The sequence below is a fragment of the Miniopterus natalensis genome, chromosome 8, assembly GCF_054644295.1.
Source record: "Miniopterus natalensis isolate mMinNat1 chromosome 8, mMinNat1.hap1, whole genome shotgun sequence".
NCBI lineage: Eukaryota > Metazoa > Chordata > Mammalia > Chiroptera > Miniopteridae > Miniopterus > Miniopterus natalensis.
The window spans coordinates 53956475-53973090 of record NC_142088.1 but is presented as its reverse complement, the minus strand read 5'-3'; the positions used below and the strand labels follow the sequence as shown (position 1 = coordinate 53973090).

General features: G+C 35.1%; 1 protein-coding gene across 2 annotated transcripts in view; it reads left to right on the top strand.

The window, feature by feature from the left end:
- Nucleotides 1–16616, top strand: part of GALNT13 (polypeptide N-acetylgalactosaminyltransferase 13) — a 417254-nt gene that overhangs the window by 44325 nt on the left and 356313 nt on the right. For both annotated transcript variants that reach the window (XM_087819844.1, XM_087819845.1), the window contains exon 3: nucleotides 15765–16010. In XM_087819844.1, the coding sequence (XP_087675970.1) occupies nucleotides 15869–16010 (142 nt within the window). In that variant the 5' untranslated portion in view covers nucleotides 15765–15868. The remainder of the gene's footprint in view (nucleotides 1–15764; nucleotides 16011–16616) is intronic.

Sequence of the window (16616 nt, the reverse complement as noted above, 5' to 3'; positions counted from 1 at the left end):
TTATTGCCATTTTATAAACATGGGAACTACTGGAGTTAGCTGTGCAAATTAACCTCTCCATTATGTCTAAATGAAAGGGTAGCAGAGGTGAGACTTGAATCAAACTCTGATACTCCTAACCATGCTATATATTGCTGAATTTTTATAAAAAATAATGCTTTCTATATTTTTGTCTCTTTGATACAATTGTTCTTTGTTCTGATGATTTTTGCTATTATTTAGACTCTTCAGCATCTCAGTACTGGCAAATGGTTACAAACACAAACTTTCTTAGGTATTATCTTTTATCATTTTGGTTTGGGTTGACATGAAGAAAGAACTTAGAATATGCATTCAGGCTTTGGATAAGAGAACAGGAGCTTCTATAAAATGGTAAGTGGAAATTATGGAGAAATATTGAGATGGCCAAGTGATATGTTGTTTTCTCTATAGAAAGAAATAGAATACAGGAACTTTGGAAAAAGAATGGGAAAAATAATTGACACATGGAAAAACAACTAACAAATATATCATGCAGAGCCAATTGCAAATTGAAATGAAAATTTCAGGTTAGGTGATTTTTGTAATTGAAAAAAGAGGAGAAAATGGAGAGAAAATGAGATGAATAAAAAAGAATATAAGAAATATGATGAAGGGAAATGTGATTTAAATATGATCAAAGAGAAATGTAATTTAATAAAATTAGAGAAGTGGGAATAATCGGGAATTTAAAATGGCATAAAGAAAAGAATCTCATGCATCAGTAAATAGGTTTCATTGATTCAGATTGCTGCCTTGTACAGGTCTTTGCCAAAAATCTGAAGCAAAAAGAAAAACGCTGATTGCTGTTCTGCTGGGGTGGAGCTGGATGGATGTGAGAAATACGAAAATTTTTATACTGATTATGTTTTTTTGGCAGGAGAGTAATCATACAAGCATTTTCTTTCTCAGTTTGAACACTGTTTCATTCCACAGAAATTAATAGATAAGAGATTTTGGAGTGGAGCACACCTACTGATTGGTTCTGATGTCAATCAGTGGTTAGAAGGTATTTACTATGCTTATCAAAATCAAAAGAAAATATTATAACCATTCAGCTACATAAACAGTGGAGCTTTTCCTTGGATTAAACAGATGTTATTGATGGTGAAGCTTTATACTTTTTCTGTTTTAACTATAAAATGATAAAACCTTTGAAAAAAATGTATGAGCTGTTTTGCTTTTAGATTTTGAACCTTGACTAAAAAGTAAACTCTAATAAGAAAAACTGTTAATAACTCATGGTTCTCACTGCTGTAATGCAAACTATAAAGATCTCATCCCTAGAAGAGAAATTTAACAATCGAAGTAAATTGGAATAGGGTGGTAATAGCTCCTTTCCATGACCCCAAAGTCCCTCAGCCCCCACTATATTCCCCATAGCTGATTTCTGGTGAACAAGATGAAAGAAAATTTGTTTCCAGAATTTGATTAAATTGGTAATGACTGGTGCAAAGTGATAAATGGACATACATCTTTTGGTGATTTAGAGACATAATATTATTTAATTATTGCATTAAAATGATAATTAAAGTCATTTAAAATAGTATTTATAGATTAGACATTGAAAAATAGACAATAGGATAGATTATATTTGTTGTATGCTACACGTTTTATTTGTTTTTGTTTTTTGTTTCTGAATAAAAACAAATACTAGGATGCTTGCTTTTAACAGGGAGGTTTTTCCCTCATGGTAACTTAATTTTTGATTCTAAACATTTTTGTCATTAGCTCAACGATGATATTTTCAAATTACAGCATGCTATTGGTAGTGATAGGAGACCATGTTTTTCTATAGCTACAATCACTGTAATTGTCAGGTATTTTAATTAGCATCGCTTTTTCATCTAAATTATATGCAAGAGAAGAATATTTTGGGGTTTGAGTAAGTATATTTTCAATATATTAAAATGTCCTTACATAAGTACAACCTAAAATTTATGTGTTTTTTTTTTTCTTTTTTTACTATATCTTTATTGATTTCAGAGAGAAGAGGAAGACGGAGAGAGAGAGCGAAACATTAATGATGAGAGAGTCACTGACTGGCTGCCTCCTGCATGTCTCCTACTTGGAATTGAGCCTGCAACCCCGGGCATGTGCCCTGACCGGGAATCGAACCTCGATCTCCTGGATCCTAGGTTGATGCTCAACCGCTGAGCCACGCTCCCCGGTCTGTGTTGTTTCTTTTCTATAAACTTAGACGAATTTGATGAAATACAGGCTGCAACAGTGAGAGTGGTTAGAAGTGAGTAGTTTTCCCAATTTCATTGACCACTTTTAAATACTGGTCCTGGTGGTTGAAGAGGGTATTTATTCAGAAGAAAGGTCACAAATGTTACCAGAAAAAGATGGTTCCTGAATCTTGGATGGGACTCCAAGTTTGGAAAGTTAGCCACTTTTTTGAAAGTTTTAATAGAATTTGACACAATGGGCAAATTCCTTTCAAAAGCCACATAGATTTTATAATATTGGAGGCTAATAAAAAAGAGAAATTTGGAAACAGAATACTTAAATTAGGCCTTATTTTAATAAGTTGTTCTGCCCTTTTCTTTCTTATTTACTCTGTATTGTGGATAACTTTTGACAGACCTTTGGGTCCGTTACTCTCTCTTTGTTATATTTCATTATAACTGTGTGCCCATGTATTCATATATGCTTATGCACAAATATCACATAACTCAGAATTTTATTCTTTATCACTATTATTGGTGGTTTTTTTATCCACTGTAAGATAAAGCGTATACTTTCCCATCATTCAGATAATATATACTAATTCTAGATAATTTGGAAATAACAAAAATAGTAAGGAATGCAAAAAAAAAAATCTACACATTTCCACCTATTTTTTCAGTACTTTTATATGAGTAATGTAAAAAACAATAGTTATGAGTATCTTGATTTATTTAATTTCTTATTATTATATAAACTTTTGTTATGTTATTACGGAATTTCATAAGTTTCTAGCAGCTGCATAATACACTATCAGCTATGTATCTACTTTGAACTCTGTTTAATAAATAATGCTGTCAACATCACCATGCACACAGACTTTTCTCTAATATGGGGGTTTCAAAAGAGAGTTTTGCAGTAGAGAAATTACTATTTGAAGGTACATGATTATTTTTAAGGTCCAAAATCATATTTATTTTATTATTTATTTTTATTTTTGTCATTTTCTCTTCATTTTATTTTTACATCACCATTTATCCCCCTATACCTTCTTCAACCTCCACCTACCCTTTTCCACCTCATAATCACCACACTTTTATCCATGTCCATGAGCTTTTTTTTTTTCCCTTTTTTGCTTAATCCCCCCACTGCACCCCAACACCCCCCACCTGAGCTGTCTGCCTGCTCTCTATCCATGAGTCTGTCTCTATTTTGCTTATTAGTCCAGCTTATTCATTACATTCCACATATGAGTGAAAGCATATGGTACTTGTCTTTCCCTGACTGGCTTATTTCACTTAGCACGGTGTTCTCCAAATCCATCTATGCTGTCACAAAAGGTAAAATTTTCTTCCTTTTTACGGCTGGGTAGTATTTCATTGTGAAATACTACAGCTGTTTTATCCACTCATCTACTGATGGACTCTTGGAATGCTTCCAAATCTTGGCTATTGTAAATAATGCTGCAATGAACATAGGGGTGCATATATTCTTTCAAATTAGTGTTTCAGGTTTCTTCGGATAAATTCTCAGAAGTGGAATTGCTGGGTCATAAGGCAGTTCCATTTTAAATTTTTGGAGGTGAGTTCGTATTGTTTTCCACAGTGGCTGCACCAATCTGCATCCCCACCAATGGTACATGAGGGTTCCCCTTTCTCCACATCTTGCCAGCACATATTTATTGATAATAGCCATTCTGACTGGTGTGAGGTGATATCTCATTGTAGTTTTAATTTGCCTCTCTCTGATGAGTAGTGACATTGAGCATCTTTTCATATGTCTATTGGGCATCTGTATGTCCCCTTAGGAGAAGTGTCTATTGAGGCTCTTTGCCCATTTAAAAAAAAAAAATATCTTTATATCTTTATTCATTTCAGAGAGAGGAAAGGAGAGGGAGAAAGAGATAGAAACATCAATGATGAGAGAGTCATTGATCGAGCCCACAACCTGGGCATGTGCCCTGACCGGGAACTGAACCCCGATCGCCTAGATCCCAGGTCGATGCTCAACCGCTGAGCCAAGCCCGGCTGGGTTCTTTGCCCATTTTTTAGTTGGTACTGGCATGAAAATAGACATATTCATTAGTGAAGAATAGAGAGCCTAGAAATAGACCCATACCTTTATAGTCAATTAATATTTGACAAAGGAGGCAGAAAACATACAATGGGGTAAAGATAGCCTATTCAAAAAATGGTGTTGGGAAAATCGGACAGATACATGCAAAAAAATGAAACTAGACCACTGTCTTACACTGCACATATGAATTAACTCAAAGTGGATTAAAGATTCAAATGTTAGACTCAAAACCAGAAAAATCCTAGAAGAAAACATAGGCAATAAAATCTCACTCATTTCTCATAGCAATAATTTTTCTGATATATCTCCTCAGGCAAGGGAAACAAAAGAAAAAATAAACAAATGGGACTACATCAAACTAAAAAGTTTTGCACAGCAAAGGAAACCATCAACAAAATGAAAAGACAATCAACCGAATGGGAGAACATATTTACTGATACATCTGATATTCGGTTAATATACAAAATTTATATTGAACTTATAAAACTCAACACCCCCAAAAATCATACTTATTTTTAATAAACCACATTTCTTTCCAAAAAAGTTTTTTACTGATTTACATTTCAACCTGTAGAATAAACAAGGACCCATTTTAATCCAGCTTTTCTAAAGTATAATTTTGTCAAAAATAATATTTAATTTTAATTTACAGATCTTTAATTAGCACAATCCCTAATTAAATTATTTAGTAGTTTTTCCCTGATGAGAGTGAAAATGTTGCCTTCATTGCAGTTTCCTTTTCATGTGCTTATATATATAATGGTAATCTTTGATCAACTTTTAAATCTTGTAAAGAAGCATATCTCTTCCTTTCTCATGTATTTTTAGCAAGTTTTCTTTCTTTGTGTTATTGCTGTTTTCTATTATTGGATGATATACTCCATTATAGTAGATGGCTTTATGTGGATTAACAAGTTACAGTCTTTAGCAATTTCGTATGACAATTGCTTTGCTAATAAGAAGATGAATTATAATTCTTTGGTTATATAATAATTTTACTTAACCCTTAATTAATTGGGGACTAATTATTCAATATTCTGATTTTTAATTCTTTATATCTTCTCTCTAATTGCCTGCCTTTTAAAGCACTTAATTTATAATTAATAACTTCACCAGGAAGGTTGCAGGGAAAAAACAAAACAGTTGGAGTTGCAAATCAAACTACTAAGTAAATATATAGTAGCTTTGAAAAGATGTGTTTTACTTTTATTTTTTTTTGGAGTCAGGGAATTTGAATATTTCACTTGTTAATGTTTTTTAAATCAGTTTTAAAATTAAATTAATATATTCAAGCATGCAAATAAAATTTGATTTACCTTTGTGCCATTTTGTGATTAAATTTCAGAAGGAGCTCTAATTCATTTTCTGTCTGGCTTTTTATGTGGCCGCACCCCTTCTGCATCCTCTCCTTTATGTCGCTGGGATCCTGCTGTACCCTAGAGTTCTGGGCTTTTGTTTGACACCCTCTCACTTTTGTTTTGTCTCCCACGAATGACCAGCTGGAGCAGAGTGACCTGATATAATTTTACAAGATAATTTAATATCATTCTTCATTATTTTCTACAAATAAACACTCCTGTTTTGGAAAGAAACCCTAGACGAGAAATAGCCATGTAATTCTCCGCATTTCAAAGAAGGAACACTTGTAATTTGTTCCTTACATCTTTGTCATAAAGAATTCAGAAGCCTTAAGGCCAGCTAGGAAGCTGAGGTTAAGATTTTCTAATGGTTAGCTGTCTCAGTGGAAACATTTGTTTTCTTTTTAACCATGTGATTTATGGCAGAAGATGGCCAGCTTGCTGGTGGATGTCTATTGGGAACTGTCTAAATGCTCTACTGTTGTCTTAAATCTCTAGGTTTTATATCCAGTTGAACATTTTAGATTTATATTTTCCCCTCTTGGTAGCTAATAATGGACAAGCTTAAGCCACAGATATCCTATGTGATTAGACGCATCCTGAGCAGCCATTAAATACCTAAAACAAATGAACAATGAGCAGTTTTTAGTTTGTATATAGAAAATTTTTATTTTCTTTTTGAGGGTCATATATTGCTTTTCACAGGCTTTCTTTATGAAGACTTAATTTCATTATGTTTTAATAATTTTTTGCTTGTAAAGTCTCATCAACTTATATTTCAGGCTTTGACATTCACAGCATATTCATAGAATAGATGTTTCTATATCCAAGCATGACTAGAAAGACCACTGTGTAACGAACTGCCTTGACAAATGCCATCTGCCTTAGAAACATTCTCTATGAAGCTCCTCTCTTCTTTCAACCTCTCTGTGCCCGATAATTTTGTTCGTTGCTGTTTTTTCTCAATGTTAATTACATGTAATAACTATGTGTTAGTAAGAGTTCTACATCTTAAAATCACTCCTAATGTTTCACTTGCCTTTTCTTACCCCTACACCAATGCTCTTGTCTATCTCCTCTACCAGATCCTAACCCAGACGTCAAGGATTGTGACTATTTATGTGTTTTATCTTTAGTGCCTGGCATAGTGTTGGCATTGCTATAGACACTCAATTGTATCTCTTGGATAAAATAAAGCAATGCTTTACTATTTATATTAAACTCACAGTTTTATTCTGAAAATAATACATGTTTCTATTAAAAATTCAAACCTGCAAAAGACTACAAATCAATTCTACTCCTCAGAGATTATCAAGTTTAGGTGACAAATAAAACAGGAGTCAGACTGTCAGCTGCAGAAGCTGATTCTCTGAATCATGCAGCGTGATTATTTTGCCAGGCCCTGGTGCTAGATCTAGGTGACAAAGAGAACAAGTATTGAGCCCACCCTATTCTTTCACCTGGTGGGATACAATCTATTTCCTCCCCAGGTGTCAAGATTGTTACTCTCCCTCCGTAGCCATGAAATTTGGTGTGTCTCAGATCAATAAATATAACGTAACCTCTTTTTTTTCTATCACCTTCCTATGACTCAAACCTTTTGTATGGAAGGATTAGATGTGAATGGTACAACGACTGGAAGTGGGAGTTCATAGATTTGAAATGAGGACAGGCAGAATGGGGCTTTCTTTCCAGCCATGTTCATCTGTTTGCATGTGGGAGTGGAGTAGGGGAAAGTTGGATTTAACCAGTATATTCATTAGCTAAGGCTGGCCTAACCAAGTATTTCAGAATGGGTAGCTTAAACAACAGAAATTTATTTTCTGAGATTTTAGAAGCCTAAAATCAATGTGTCAGCAGAATTGGTTTCATCCTGAGGGCTCCCTCTGTGGCCTACAGGTATCGGCTGCTCTGACTTTACATGTCTTTCTTCTCTGTGTCTGTGACTTAATCTCCTCTCCTTACAAGGACACCAGTCATATTGGATTGGGGCCCACCCATATGACCTAATTTTACCTTCATTGACTCTTTAAATGCCTATCTCCAAATATAGTTACATATTCAAATACTGGGGGTTAGGACTTCACATATAATTTTTATATTTTTTTAAGGGGGAAGGCACAGTTCAGCCTACAACTACTATAGCACTGGAGTTTTAAAACTTCAGTATATTAGAGTGAGAAGGCCTATGTAAGAGATGTGAATTTCTCTTCCCATGCAGTTTACTATTTAAGAGGGACAAAAACATATATAAAGACCAATTAACTTTTTAAGTATATTGGACTGTAAGAGGTACAAAGAAGAAAAGTAAAGTGAGGTAAGGAAATACAGAGTGTGTTGTTATTTTATATAGGTTGATAGAAAAGCTCTCCATAATTTGGCATTTGAGCAGGATAGAGGTGATAGCTGAAGGAAAGAAGTGCAGAAAACAGCATAGGTGCCTGCCTCGAGGCAAGATAATTACTGGCCTATGCAAGGAACAGCCAGGAGGCCCAAGTCCCTGCCGTGATAACAATGGTAGATGAAATCAGCTATTAAGTGGAAGGAGCCCTCTTATCTGATTCAGTCCTGCCTATGATTTTCTTTAGCTAAAGAAAAGTCAATGAAATAAGGGAATCATTAGATAGGTACATAAACGTTTTGTTTTTACCTTTAAAAAATGGGGTATAATTTATTTATTTATACTTATTTATTTTAAACATATCTTTATTGATTTCAGAGAGACAAAGGAGAGGGAGAGAGAGAGAGAGAAACATCAGTGATGAGAGAGAGTCATTGATCGGCTGCCTTGAGCCCACAACCCGGCCATGTGCCCTGACTGGGAATCAAACCTCGATCTCCTGGATCGTAGGTCAATGCTCAACCGCTGAGCCACGCCGGCTGGGCAAAATAAGGTATAATTTAGACAGAATTTACTTGCACCTAAAGTGTACAGTTCAATGAGTTTTGACAATTGTTGTATCTTATGTAACTACATCAGAAACTACAACTATTAAATTTACTTTTGTTATTAAATATAAAATATATTTGTAATGCTCACAAATCTTAATGTTAAGTATATTTGTGATTTAATATTAAACATTTGTAAATATCAGATATGTTTGTGGTGCTCACCTTGTTTTCTGATTCCCTGAATACACACATACTCAACATACACTATTTCTAGAAAGATTGATGAGGAGAATCCTCATTCTTTGTTCTTGTTCTTTCGATCATGTTCATGATAATAACAATGTTACTATTACTACTAATAATAGGTACTATATAGTGAGCCCCTCCTATGTATCAGACACTGTAATAAGAGCTTTACATGTATTAATTAACTCAACATTCATCATAGCCTGATGAGGTAGCTACTATTGTTCATATTTTGTGAATAGGAAAAGGGAGGGAGGCATGGATCATTTAAGTAACTCGAATTAAGCCATGTAATTAGTGAGTGTTGGAACCCAGATTCAAATCATGGCACTGTAACTCTGAAATATATATTTCAAGATTTTAAGCTAAGTTGCTTTCTAATAGTCAAATCTTATGTTATGAATATTTAAATTTTCCTTAGTTTAAATGCAAGTGAGGGCGTATATAATTTTTTTGCTTCCGTTCCATCTTTTTTCCATGTAAGGCATTTATTTTACATTCTTTTTGTCTGCTTCTGTGTCTCTTATTATAACTTGCAATGTGGTGTAGTTTTTACGGTGGACCCTTTGCTTTAGGCTGAGGGCATATTTTTCAAGTTCACCTTCATTTTAGATCTTCCTTCATTCAAAGATCAGTCTTCCTTTCAATAAGCCTGTGTAGCTAATTCAGGATATTCATTTAGTGCTTACACACTAGATTTATCTGTCCATAAACTAAACTCTGCAAAATTGTCCAGTCACCACTTCACAGAAGCTCCTGCATAGCCATTAAAAACATTTGAAATGTGTTGGGTGCCTGAAAGTTCTGGGAGCACTACCAGCAGTCTTACACCAGCTTCCAGGATCCTTTGGCAGCCTCAATACAGCCTCATAAAATAGACTGAATAAATTTGCACCTATTATGCAATTTTCTACAACAGAAAATATATGACTACAAATTAAAATAACTTTAACAGCAACTAAACTAGACTCCCAGGTAAGGGATAACTTCCTAATTAAAAACACAAACAAAAATGTATTTTAATTTTAGTAGCAGTTACCAAACTTATAAACTTTCTCCAGATGTTTGTTTATATTTGAAATCCATTTTGATAAGGATAGGGAAAGTGATATATATTTTCAAACAAAAATCTTGTAATATTTCATAGAATATCTGGCTGATACTATTTAGTGCGCAAGAAGAAAAGGAAAGGCAGTCTGACTAGCAAGATGGTACTTGATAGTTTTCTAACTCTTGAAGTTTTTCTGTGTAGAGAAATATTTTAAAAGAGGGAAATAGCTGTGCTAAGAAGATTTTGAAACAATTAGAAAAAGTTGTATTTTTGGATAGAAGAGCCAGTAGTTTATGCAAAGTTGGTCATGCTCCACATGGACTTGGCAAGCCAGGGATATTACAGAACTTGGACTTGGTTTGAGAGACAGAACAATGTTTGCAAATAAATAAGGGCTTACTGGATTGAAAACATAATACAGATGCTGATTCTCTTAAATAAACCTGGGCCACCAACTGTGCTTATGTTGGTGAGTGTTGCTGTGTATATTGTACCATCCTTCTGCTCAACCAGTTTTGTTCTCATGTGAACAGTATTGGAACACAATATTCAAGATTACTATTTTACGAGTGCCACTGATAAGATCCTTGTGAATGAGAACATGTAGTATATTTTCAAGGTACAAATAGAATTAAAAGCTTAAAATTATAAGAAAAGACTATCTCATAAACAAACAAAAATTTAAACAGCAGCTTACTTTCATCCCATAAAATACTAAAGTTAGACTTCTTTTGGTGTTACTATCTTGATGTATAGATCTAGCAGGCCATCAAATTAAATTAATTTGAATAATTTTTGAAGTGGTGATGAGATGTGATTTTCACTTTTTATTATAGCTAAAGTTAAAATTAAATTCTCAATAACTTCAAATATTAGGCTCTTAGGAAATGACTTATCTTAGACATTGTAATATTTAATATTAAGTGATTTCAGGTTTTTCTGTTATAATAATATCCTTCATACTTTGCTTTAAAAATGTCCTCATCTTTATTCTGCTTAAGTCACAATATTTTGTGAAGTGGATAGGATAGAAAATATGTTATAAATAAATGAAAAACAGAGAGGCAACATGCCTATGTAATGTCATCTTTTTACTGTTTGTCATTTTTGTTGTTTTGTTTTTACTGTTATGGTACTGCCTTTAATTTAAGCAGGGATTTAATTTTTAAAATAGATTTTCATACTTTGAAAGAAGCCAAGTTTTAAATAACAGATTATTGAACTCATAAAAGAAGGCTTTAAAACAGTTTGGCTTGACTTCATCAACAGTAAATTTCCAGGAACAAGATAAAAAAATGGAGTGTGAACTTATATGTTAAAAGAGTCCTAAGAGACCTATCAACCAATCATAATATATTTAATAGCAACCTGATTCAAACAAACCAAAGGTTAAAAAATAAATTATGAGACATTTGGAGACATTAAAAAATTACTGTTTGACTGATTTGATGTTGGGTAATGGGCACACAATGCAATATGCAGATTATATATCATAGAAATGTACGATTGAAACCTATATGATCTTGTTAGCCAATGACACCCCAATAAATTTAATAAAGAAGAAAAAAATATAAAAGTAAATTAAATTTTAAAAAGACATAACTGCTTTTTCTTTAGGTGTGGTAGTGGTATTTTCGTTATATTCTTAAATCTGTATCTTAGAGTTTTACACAAAATATTAACAGATGATAAGATGCAATGTCTGAAATTTTCTTTAAAGTGATTCTGGGTATGTATAGGGAGTGAATGGTTGTTGTAGAGTAAAACAAGATTGGTCATATGTTGATAGGTTTTAAAACTGGGTGATGGGTATATAAGTGTTTATAATACTATTCTCTTTATTTTTGTATATGTTTAAAATTTTCCATAATGAAAAGGTAGTTTTTTTTAAGTCACATTGGTAAAACTATAAGAGAAATGATGAAAACATTCTATTTTTGACCTTTCAAGAAAAAATGGCATGAAATAAAATGCTGTCATATTTTGTGCCCTAAATGCTTTCATTGATAACTTTTATTTAAATATTTTTACTATATTATTACTGAATTCCCAGTTGGCTAAGTCAACATATTAACTGGTGGAGTCATAATCGTCCCAAGATTTTAAAACTTCCTTGATTTTATTGATTATTTGTTCTTCATAGATACAGCATTTAGTTTACAACTTATAGAACTCCAATAACGTAATAAATATGTTAGTTCCCTTGTATATGTAAGTCTCTTCTGAGTAGCTACCTTATTGGTAATTGTGAACATGAACTTCTAATCATTGAACGTCGTGTGAAATGTTGATTCAGTCAAACGTGCTGCTTTTGACTCGTTCAAGCAAAGCACTTCCCAAAGCACAGCAGCAGCAGCGGCGTCTGTTATATTTGCGATGAGGAAGAATTGGCAAGGATGACAAAAGGAAAGAACTTCACAAGAGCTGAACACAAAAGGAAATGCCACGTAAAGAGGACTGTAGGGCAGACTCCCGAGGAGATCACAGAGGAACAGCAGAAGTTTGTAGGAGTTGGGTCAGAAAAGCTCAGTGGGAAGCTGGATGCCACATTCGTGGCTTCACCATTCATTCTCCAGGTCCGCTGTGGATTCCAGCATCCAAGGAACTCATTGTGTTGTCAGTTTCCTCCCATTCAGGGTGAAGGATGGCGTGCTTTCAGAATTCCCTGTAGAACCGTGTGCAGCAGTTGGAAATTCACTCCAGTTAACTCTTGATGTTTTCTCTTTCGAAGGATAGACAATGAGATCAGAATCTGATCTAGACACAGTATTTGATAAATGCATGTCAATCAGGGCCTTTGGCAATGGCCTTATTCTCCCCAGGGTACAGGCTCTTTGCACAATCCCCCCACGCCCCACCCCCCGTGTTCACAATCCACTGGTCCCCATTCCGGGATCCACTCGTATTTGTTCTTGTACCAACGTGGTATGGTTTTCAACTTCATTGTTTTTTGTGTGTGAAAAATTGTTCTACTGCTCACTTTGGGTTTAATTTTTTTTACCAAAGGTTCTGAGTTATTTCTGCTGTAGTCTGCTTGAAAGGCAAAGGACTGCCCTGCGGGCGTGGCTCAGCGGTTGAGCACCGACCTAGGATCCAGGAGATCATGGTTCGATTCCCAGTCAGGGCACATGCCCAGGTTGTGGGCTCGATCCCCAGCAGGGGGCCTACAGGAAGCAGCCGATCAATGACTCTGTCATCATTGATTTGTCTCTCTCTCTCTCCCTCACCCTTCCTATCTCTGAAATCAATAAAGACATATATAAAAAAAAAGGCAAAGGACTATTTGCCAAACAAACTTCATCTTGTCCTTCTTCGTGTTCACCTTTTTTCCCATAGGCATGAAATGGATTTTCAGGGGACTCACAGGCTGGAGTGCAGCCACGGAGCAGGCCTGCACATTACTCAGGATTGTATTCTTTTGGGGGACCGCTGTCCTCCTGTTGAGAGAGGTCATCTGTATGGTCAGTTCCCTTGCTCTAGACCTCTGTGGTTCCCACAGAAGGAGTGGGTGGACTTCCAGGAAGGCCGGAAGGAAAGCTTGTGCACCCTGGAGATGTGTTGATTTCAAAATACTCCTGATTGCGATTCATTCAATGAAAATTCAGAGAAGGGACAATAGATGTTCTCTGTCTAAGCTGGGGTCAAATAACTTATACAGTATTTTTTAGGGCAGAGTCCGAGGATGGAAGTGAGCAGTCAGGTGCTGGGCCTGTTTCTAAGGTTACTCCTAGCTGGAGCAGTAATTGCTACCTCAGGCACATCATCAGTTTGTGGGGAAGGGGTGCTTGCAACTTCTAAGGAGCAGGGTTTCTTTGTAACTGCTGTGTCCGTGAGCTCGCGTAGAAAGTTCTCATTTTCTGAAGGAACGTATCCAACTGGTTCAATTTCAATAGTGTAATTCCTCTTCTTTGGCTAGGACTCAGTTCTGCATGTGGAAAGTTCAAAATGATTCTCACTGGGCTAAAATCAATGAAAGTTCACAGTGATTCTCACTGAGCTGGTTTCTGCAGGAGGTCCTAAGGAATAATCCATTTCTGGTTTTTCAGCCAGCTCTGTCCCCATTCCTTGGTTCAGGCTGTTTCACTTCAACCTCTGCTTCCATCGTCACATGTCCTTCTCTCTGAAGTCATCATTTCACTTTATGACAGAACCAGGAATGCTACTTTTTATGTCTGTATTGTCAATCTTTATAATAAAGGATTTTATATAATATATAGACTTCATTATAGGATCTTTTATTTGAAGGTATTCCTTATAAATCTGGGAATGGGCATTTGGTAACCATCAGTCTTAAATATACTTTTCCATGGGATTTTTCTTCTACAATAAATTGAAGGAACCTACATTACCAAAGACAGACAGAAAATTTGGTAGGTCTAGTTGTTTCACATTCATATTCTGTAAAGCATACACAAAGTGACAGGAAATACAGGGGAATCTTGCTCCTATCAGGCTTAGAGGCTCAGTTCCAATGGTTAGCTATAATTTTTACAGAACAATAAAGCCAAAGTGAAATAAATAATTAGCATGGCATTTTTTCAACAAAAATAACAAGTAAACAGTAATCCCTAAATATCATGTCTGTGTTAAATTTGTACAGTTTGCTTCTTTCTTTTATGGAAAAAAAGATGCTGAATAAATGTAAATTTTATATAAATATTGAAAGCAGACCCTTTGGTATAATAATTTTTTAAACTGTCACATTATGTAAATTTTGAATTTGTTACCAGTCTGGATAGGTTGTAACAGGCAACAGCATTTGTGTTGCTTTATGATACAAAGTCAGCTGCCTTTAATTTAAAGAGCTTCTGCCTCAGCAAATTGCACTTTGATGTTTTAATTTTGAGACACATGTTTATGAAATATTCAGAGTGTCTTTGTATTTAATAACTCTTCTCTGTGGAAACCGTGTTACTTATTCACATCAGTAAATTTACACTTCAGTTGATATTGTTTTAAATGAAGTAAGTGATGTGAGAATATATTTTATACGATATATATACTATATAGATAGAATTAACCAGATCCTTACTGTCCTATGTAGTGTAAATAGAACAAATGTATGTGGTATTAATCCTATACTGTTCCTGAATATCTCTCACTAATTGTGCACGTTTCTTTGTTATGCCTTTTAGAATTCTTACTCTGGTTCTTCTAAGTCACTCTACACTAATATGTTGTTTCTCCTCTAATAGTATTTTTTGAATGTATGCTGTCCATTCAAAAATAAACATCTGCTGTGAATACTTTCAATGCAGACCAGATGGGGTTTTTAAGGCTTCATAACTGATGACTTATTTCATGTAACTGCCTTGGTTGAGAATTTGAGAATTTCTTTTGCTCTATATGTTAATAACCTTGTCGTCTTCAAGATGACTTACAAGCATAATGGTACTTAGCCCTCATTGCGAATCTTTAGGTTTGGCATTATTATTCCATTTTATAAATGAAAAAACAACACTTAGAAAGACTCCCACAAATATGAAGTAACTAGACCCAGGCCTATCTGTGTATAAAGGTCAGTTTTAGCCTCTGCAATGTATTGTGTCCCAGCATGATTTCCATCGCAGCTGCATTTGCTCCTTGAAAGTGCTGAAGCAGGGTAGGTTCAGAACCGTGCCGTTTGACAGCCTGGTGCTCTGCAGAATGTTATGAAAGGAATTTAAGGAGAACACAATACTACTTGAAAAAATCCCATAGCTGTTAAGGGCCCAGCAGAGTAGTAGCATATCGAGGATTAGCTGTTCCAATTTTAGCCACCTGGCTTGCTTACAGATTTCATTTGTTTGGATTTTTAATTCTGAATTTGAAAGCCAAGTGCTGATATATTTGGGAACATTAAGTAAGTCATATATTTCATGTTATATCTCATTTATGCAAAACAAAATGTATGGTAATAAAATTTTCTTTTCTTTTTCCCCCCCCTTTTCCTTATTATTATTTTTTTAATGCAGTGGGATGCATTTTGCTTTTATGCTGGAGTTCACCCCTGCGGCTTGGATTTATCACAGTAGCATCTGTCTTCGGTCTGTTTGTTAAGTAGAAATCACGGAAAGACATGAGGAGGCTTGTGTACTGCAAGGTGGTTCTCGCCACGTCCCTGATGTGGGTTCTGGTTGACGTCTTCTTGCTCCTGTACTTCAGTGAATGTAACAAATGTGACGACAGGAAGGAGAGGTCCCTGCTACCTGCGCTCAGGGGTAAGTGCTCATGAGGCAAACGTGGCTTTTAAAGACATGAGAGAGTGGTGGTGACTCACGACAAAACATGAAACTTCAGAACGGGGGTTGTTGGAAAACAGCTTATTGAGTTAGAAGAACGTTTTGGCAGAACTATTAATGTACATTTAACTGTGGGAAAGCAATTCTGCTTTTCTTGGCCTCAGTATATTGTTGGAAGAAATGAGAAGAATGAACTAACCTCTGAGGTTCCTTCCAGTTCTCATAATTCCTACATTCTGGGACTGTACAGAAAACATGATTCAGTGAACATTCAAATTGGACAGAATCTTAAATGTAGGCTTTCAGAAGCAAAAGCCCTTAGAGACCAAGCATATAATGTAAAGAAGAAAACCTGCTGAAGTGAGACAGTGGGAACTGTAGCAAAATGGAACTGTACACGATACCCCTAAGGACTTCCAAAAATAGTCAAACAAGCAAGCAAGCAAACACTTTCTTACACAAAACATGTTGGTGATCAGGTACAACCTATGGGCCATCAGATTGTTGCCCTATGTTAAGGGCAAAAGATAATTTGAAGGATATCAGAAAGTCACTTTAACTCAATATTTACCTCTTTCGGGACGA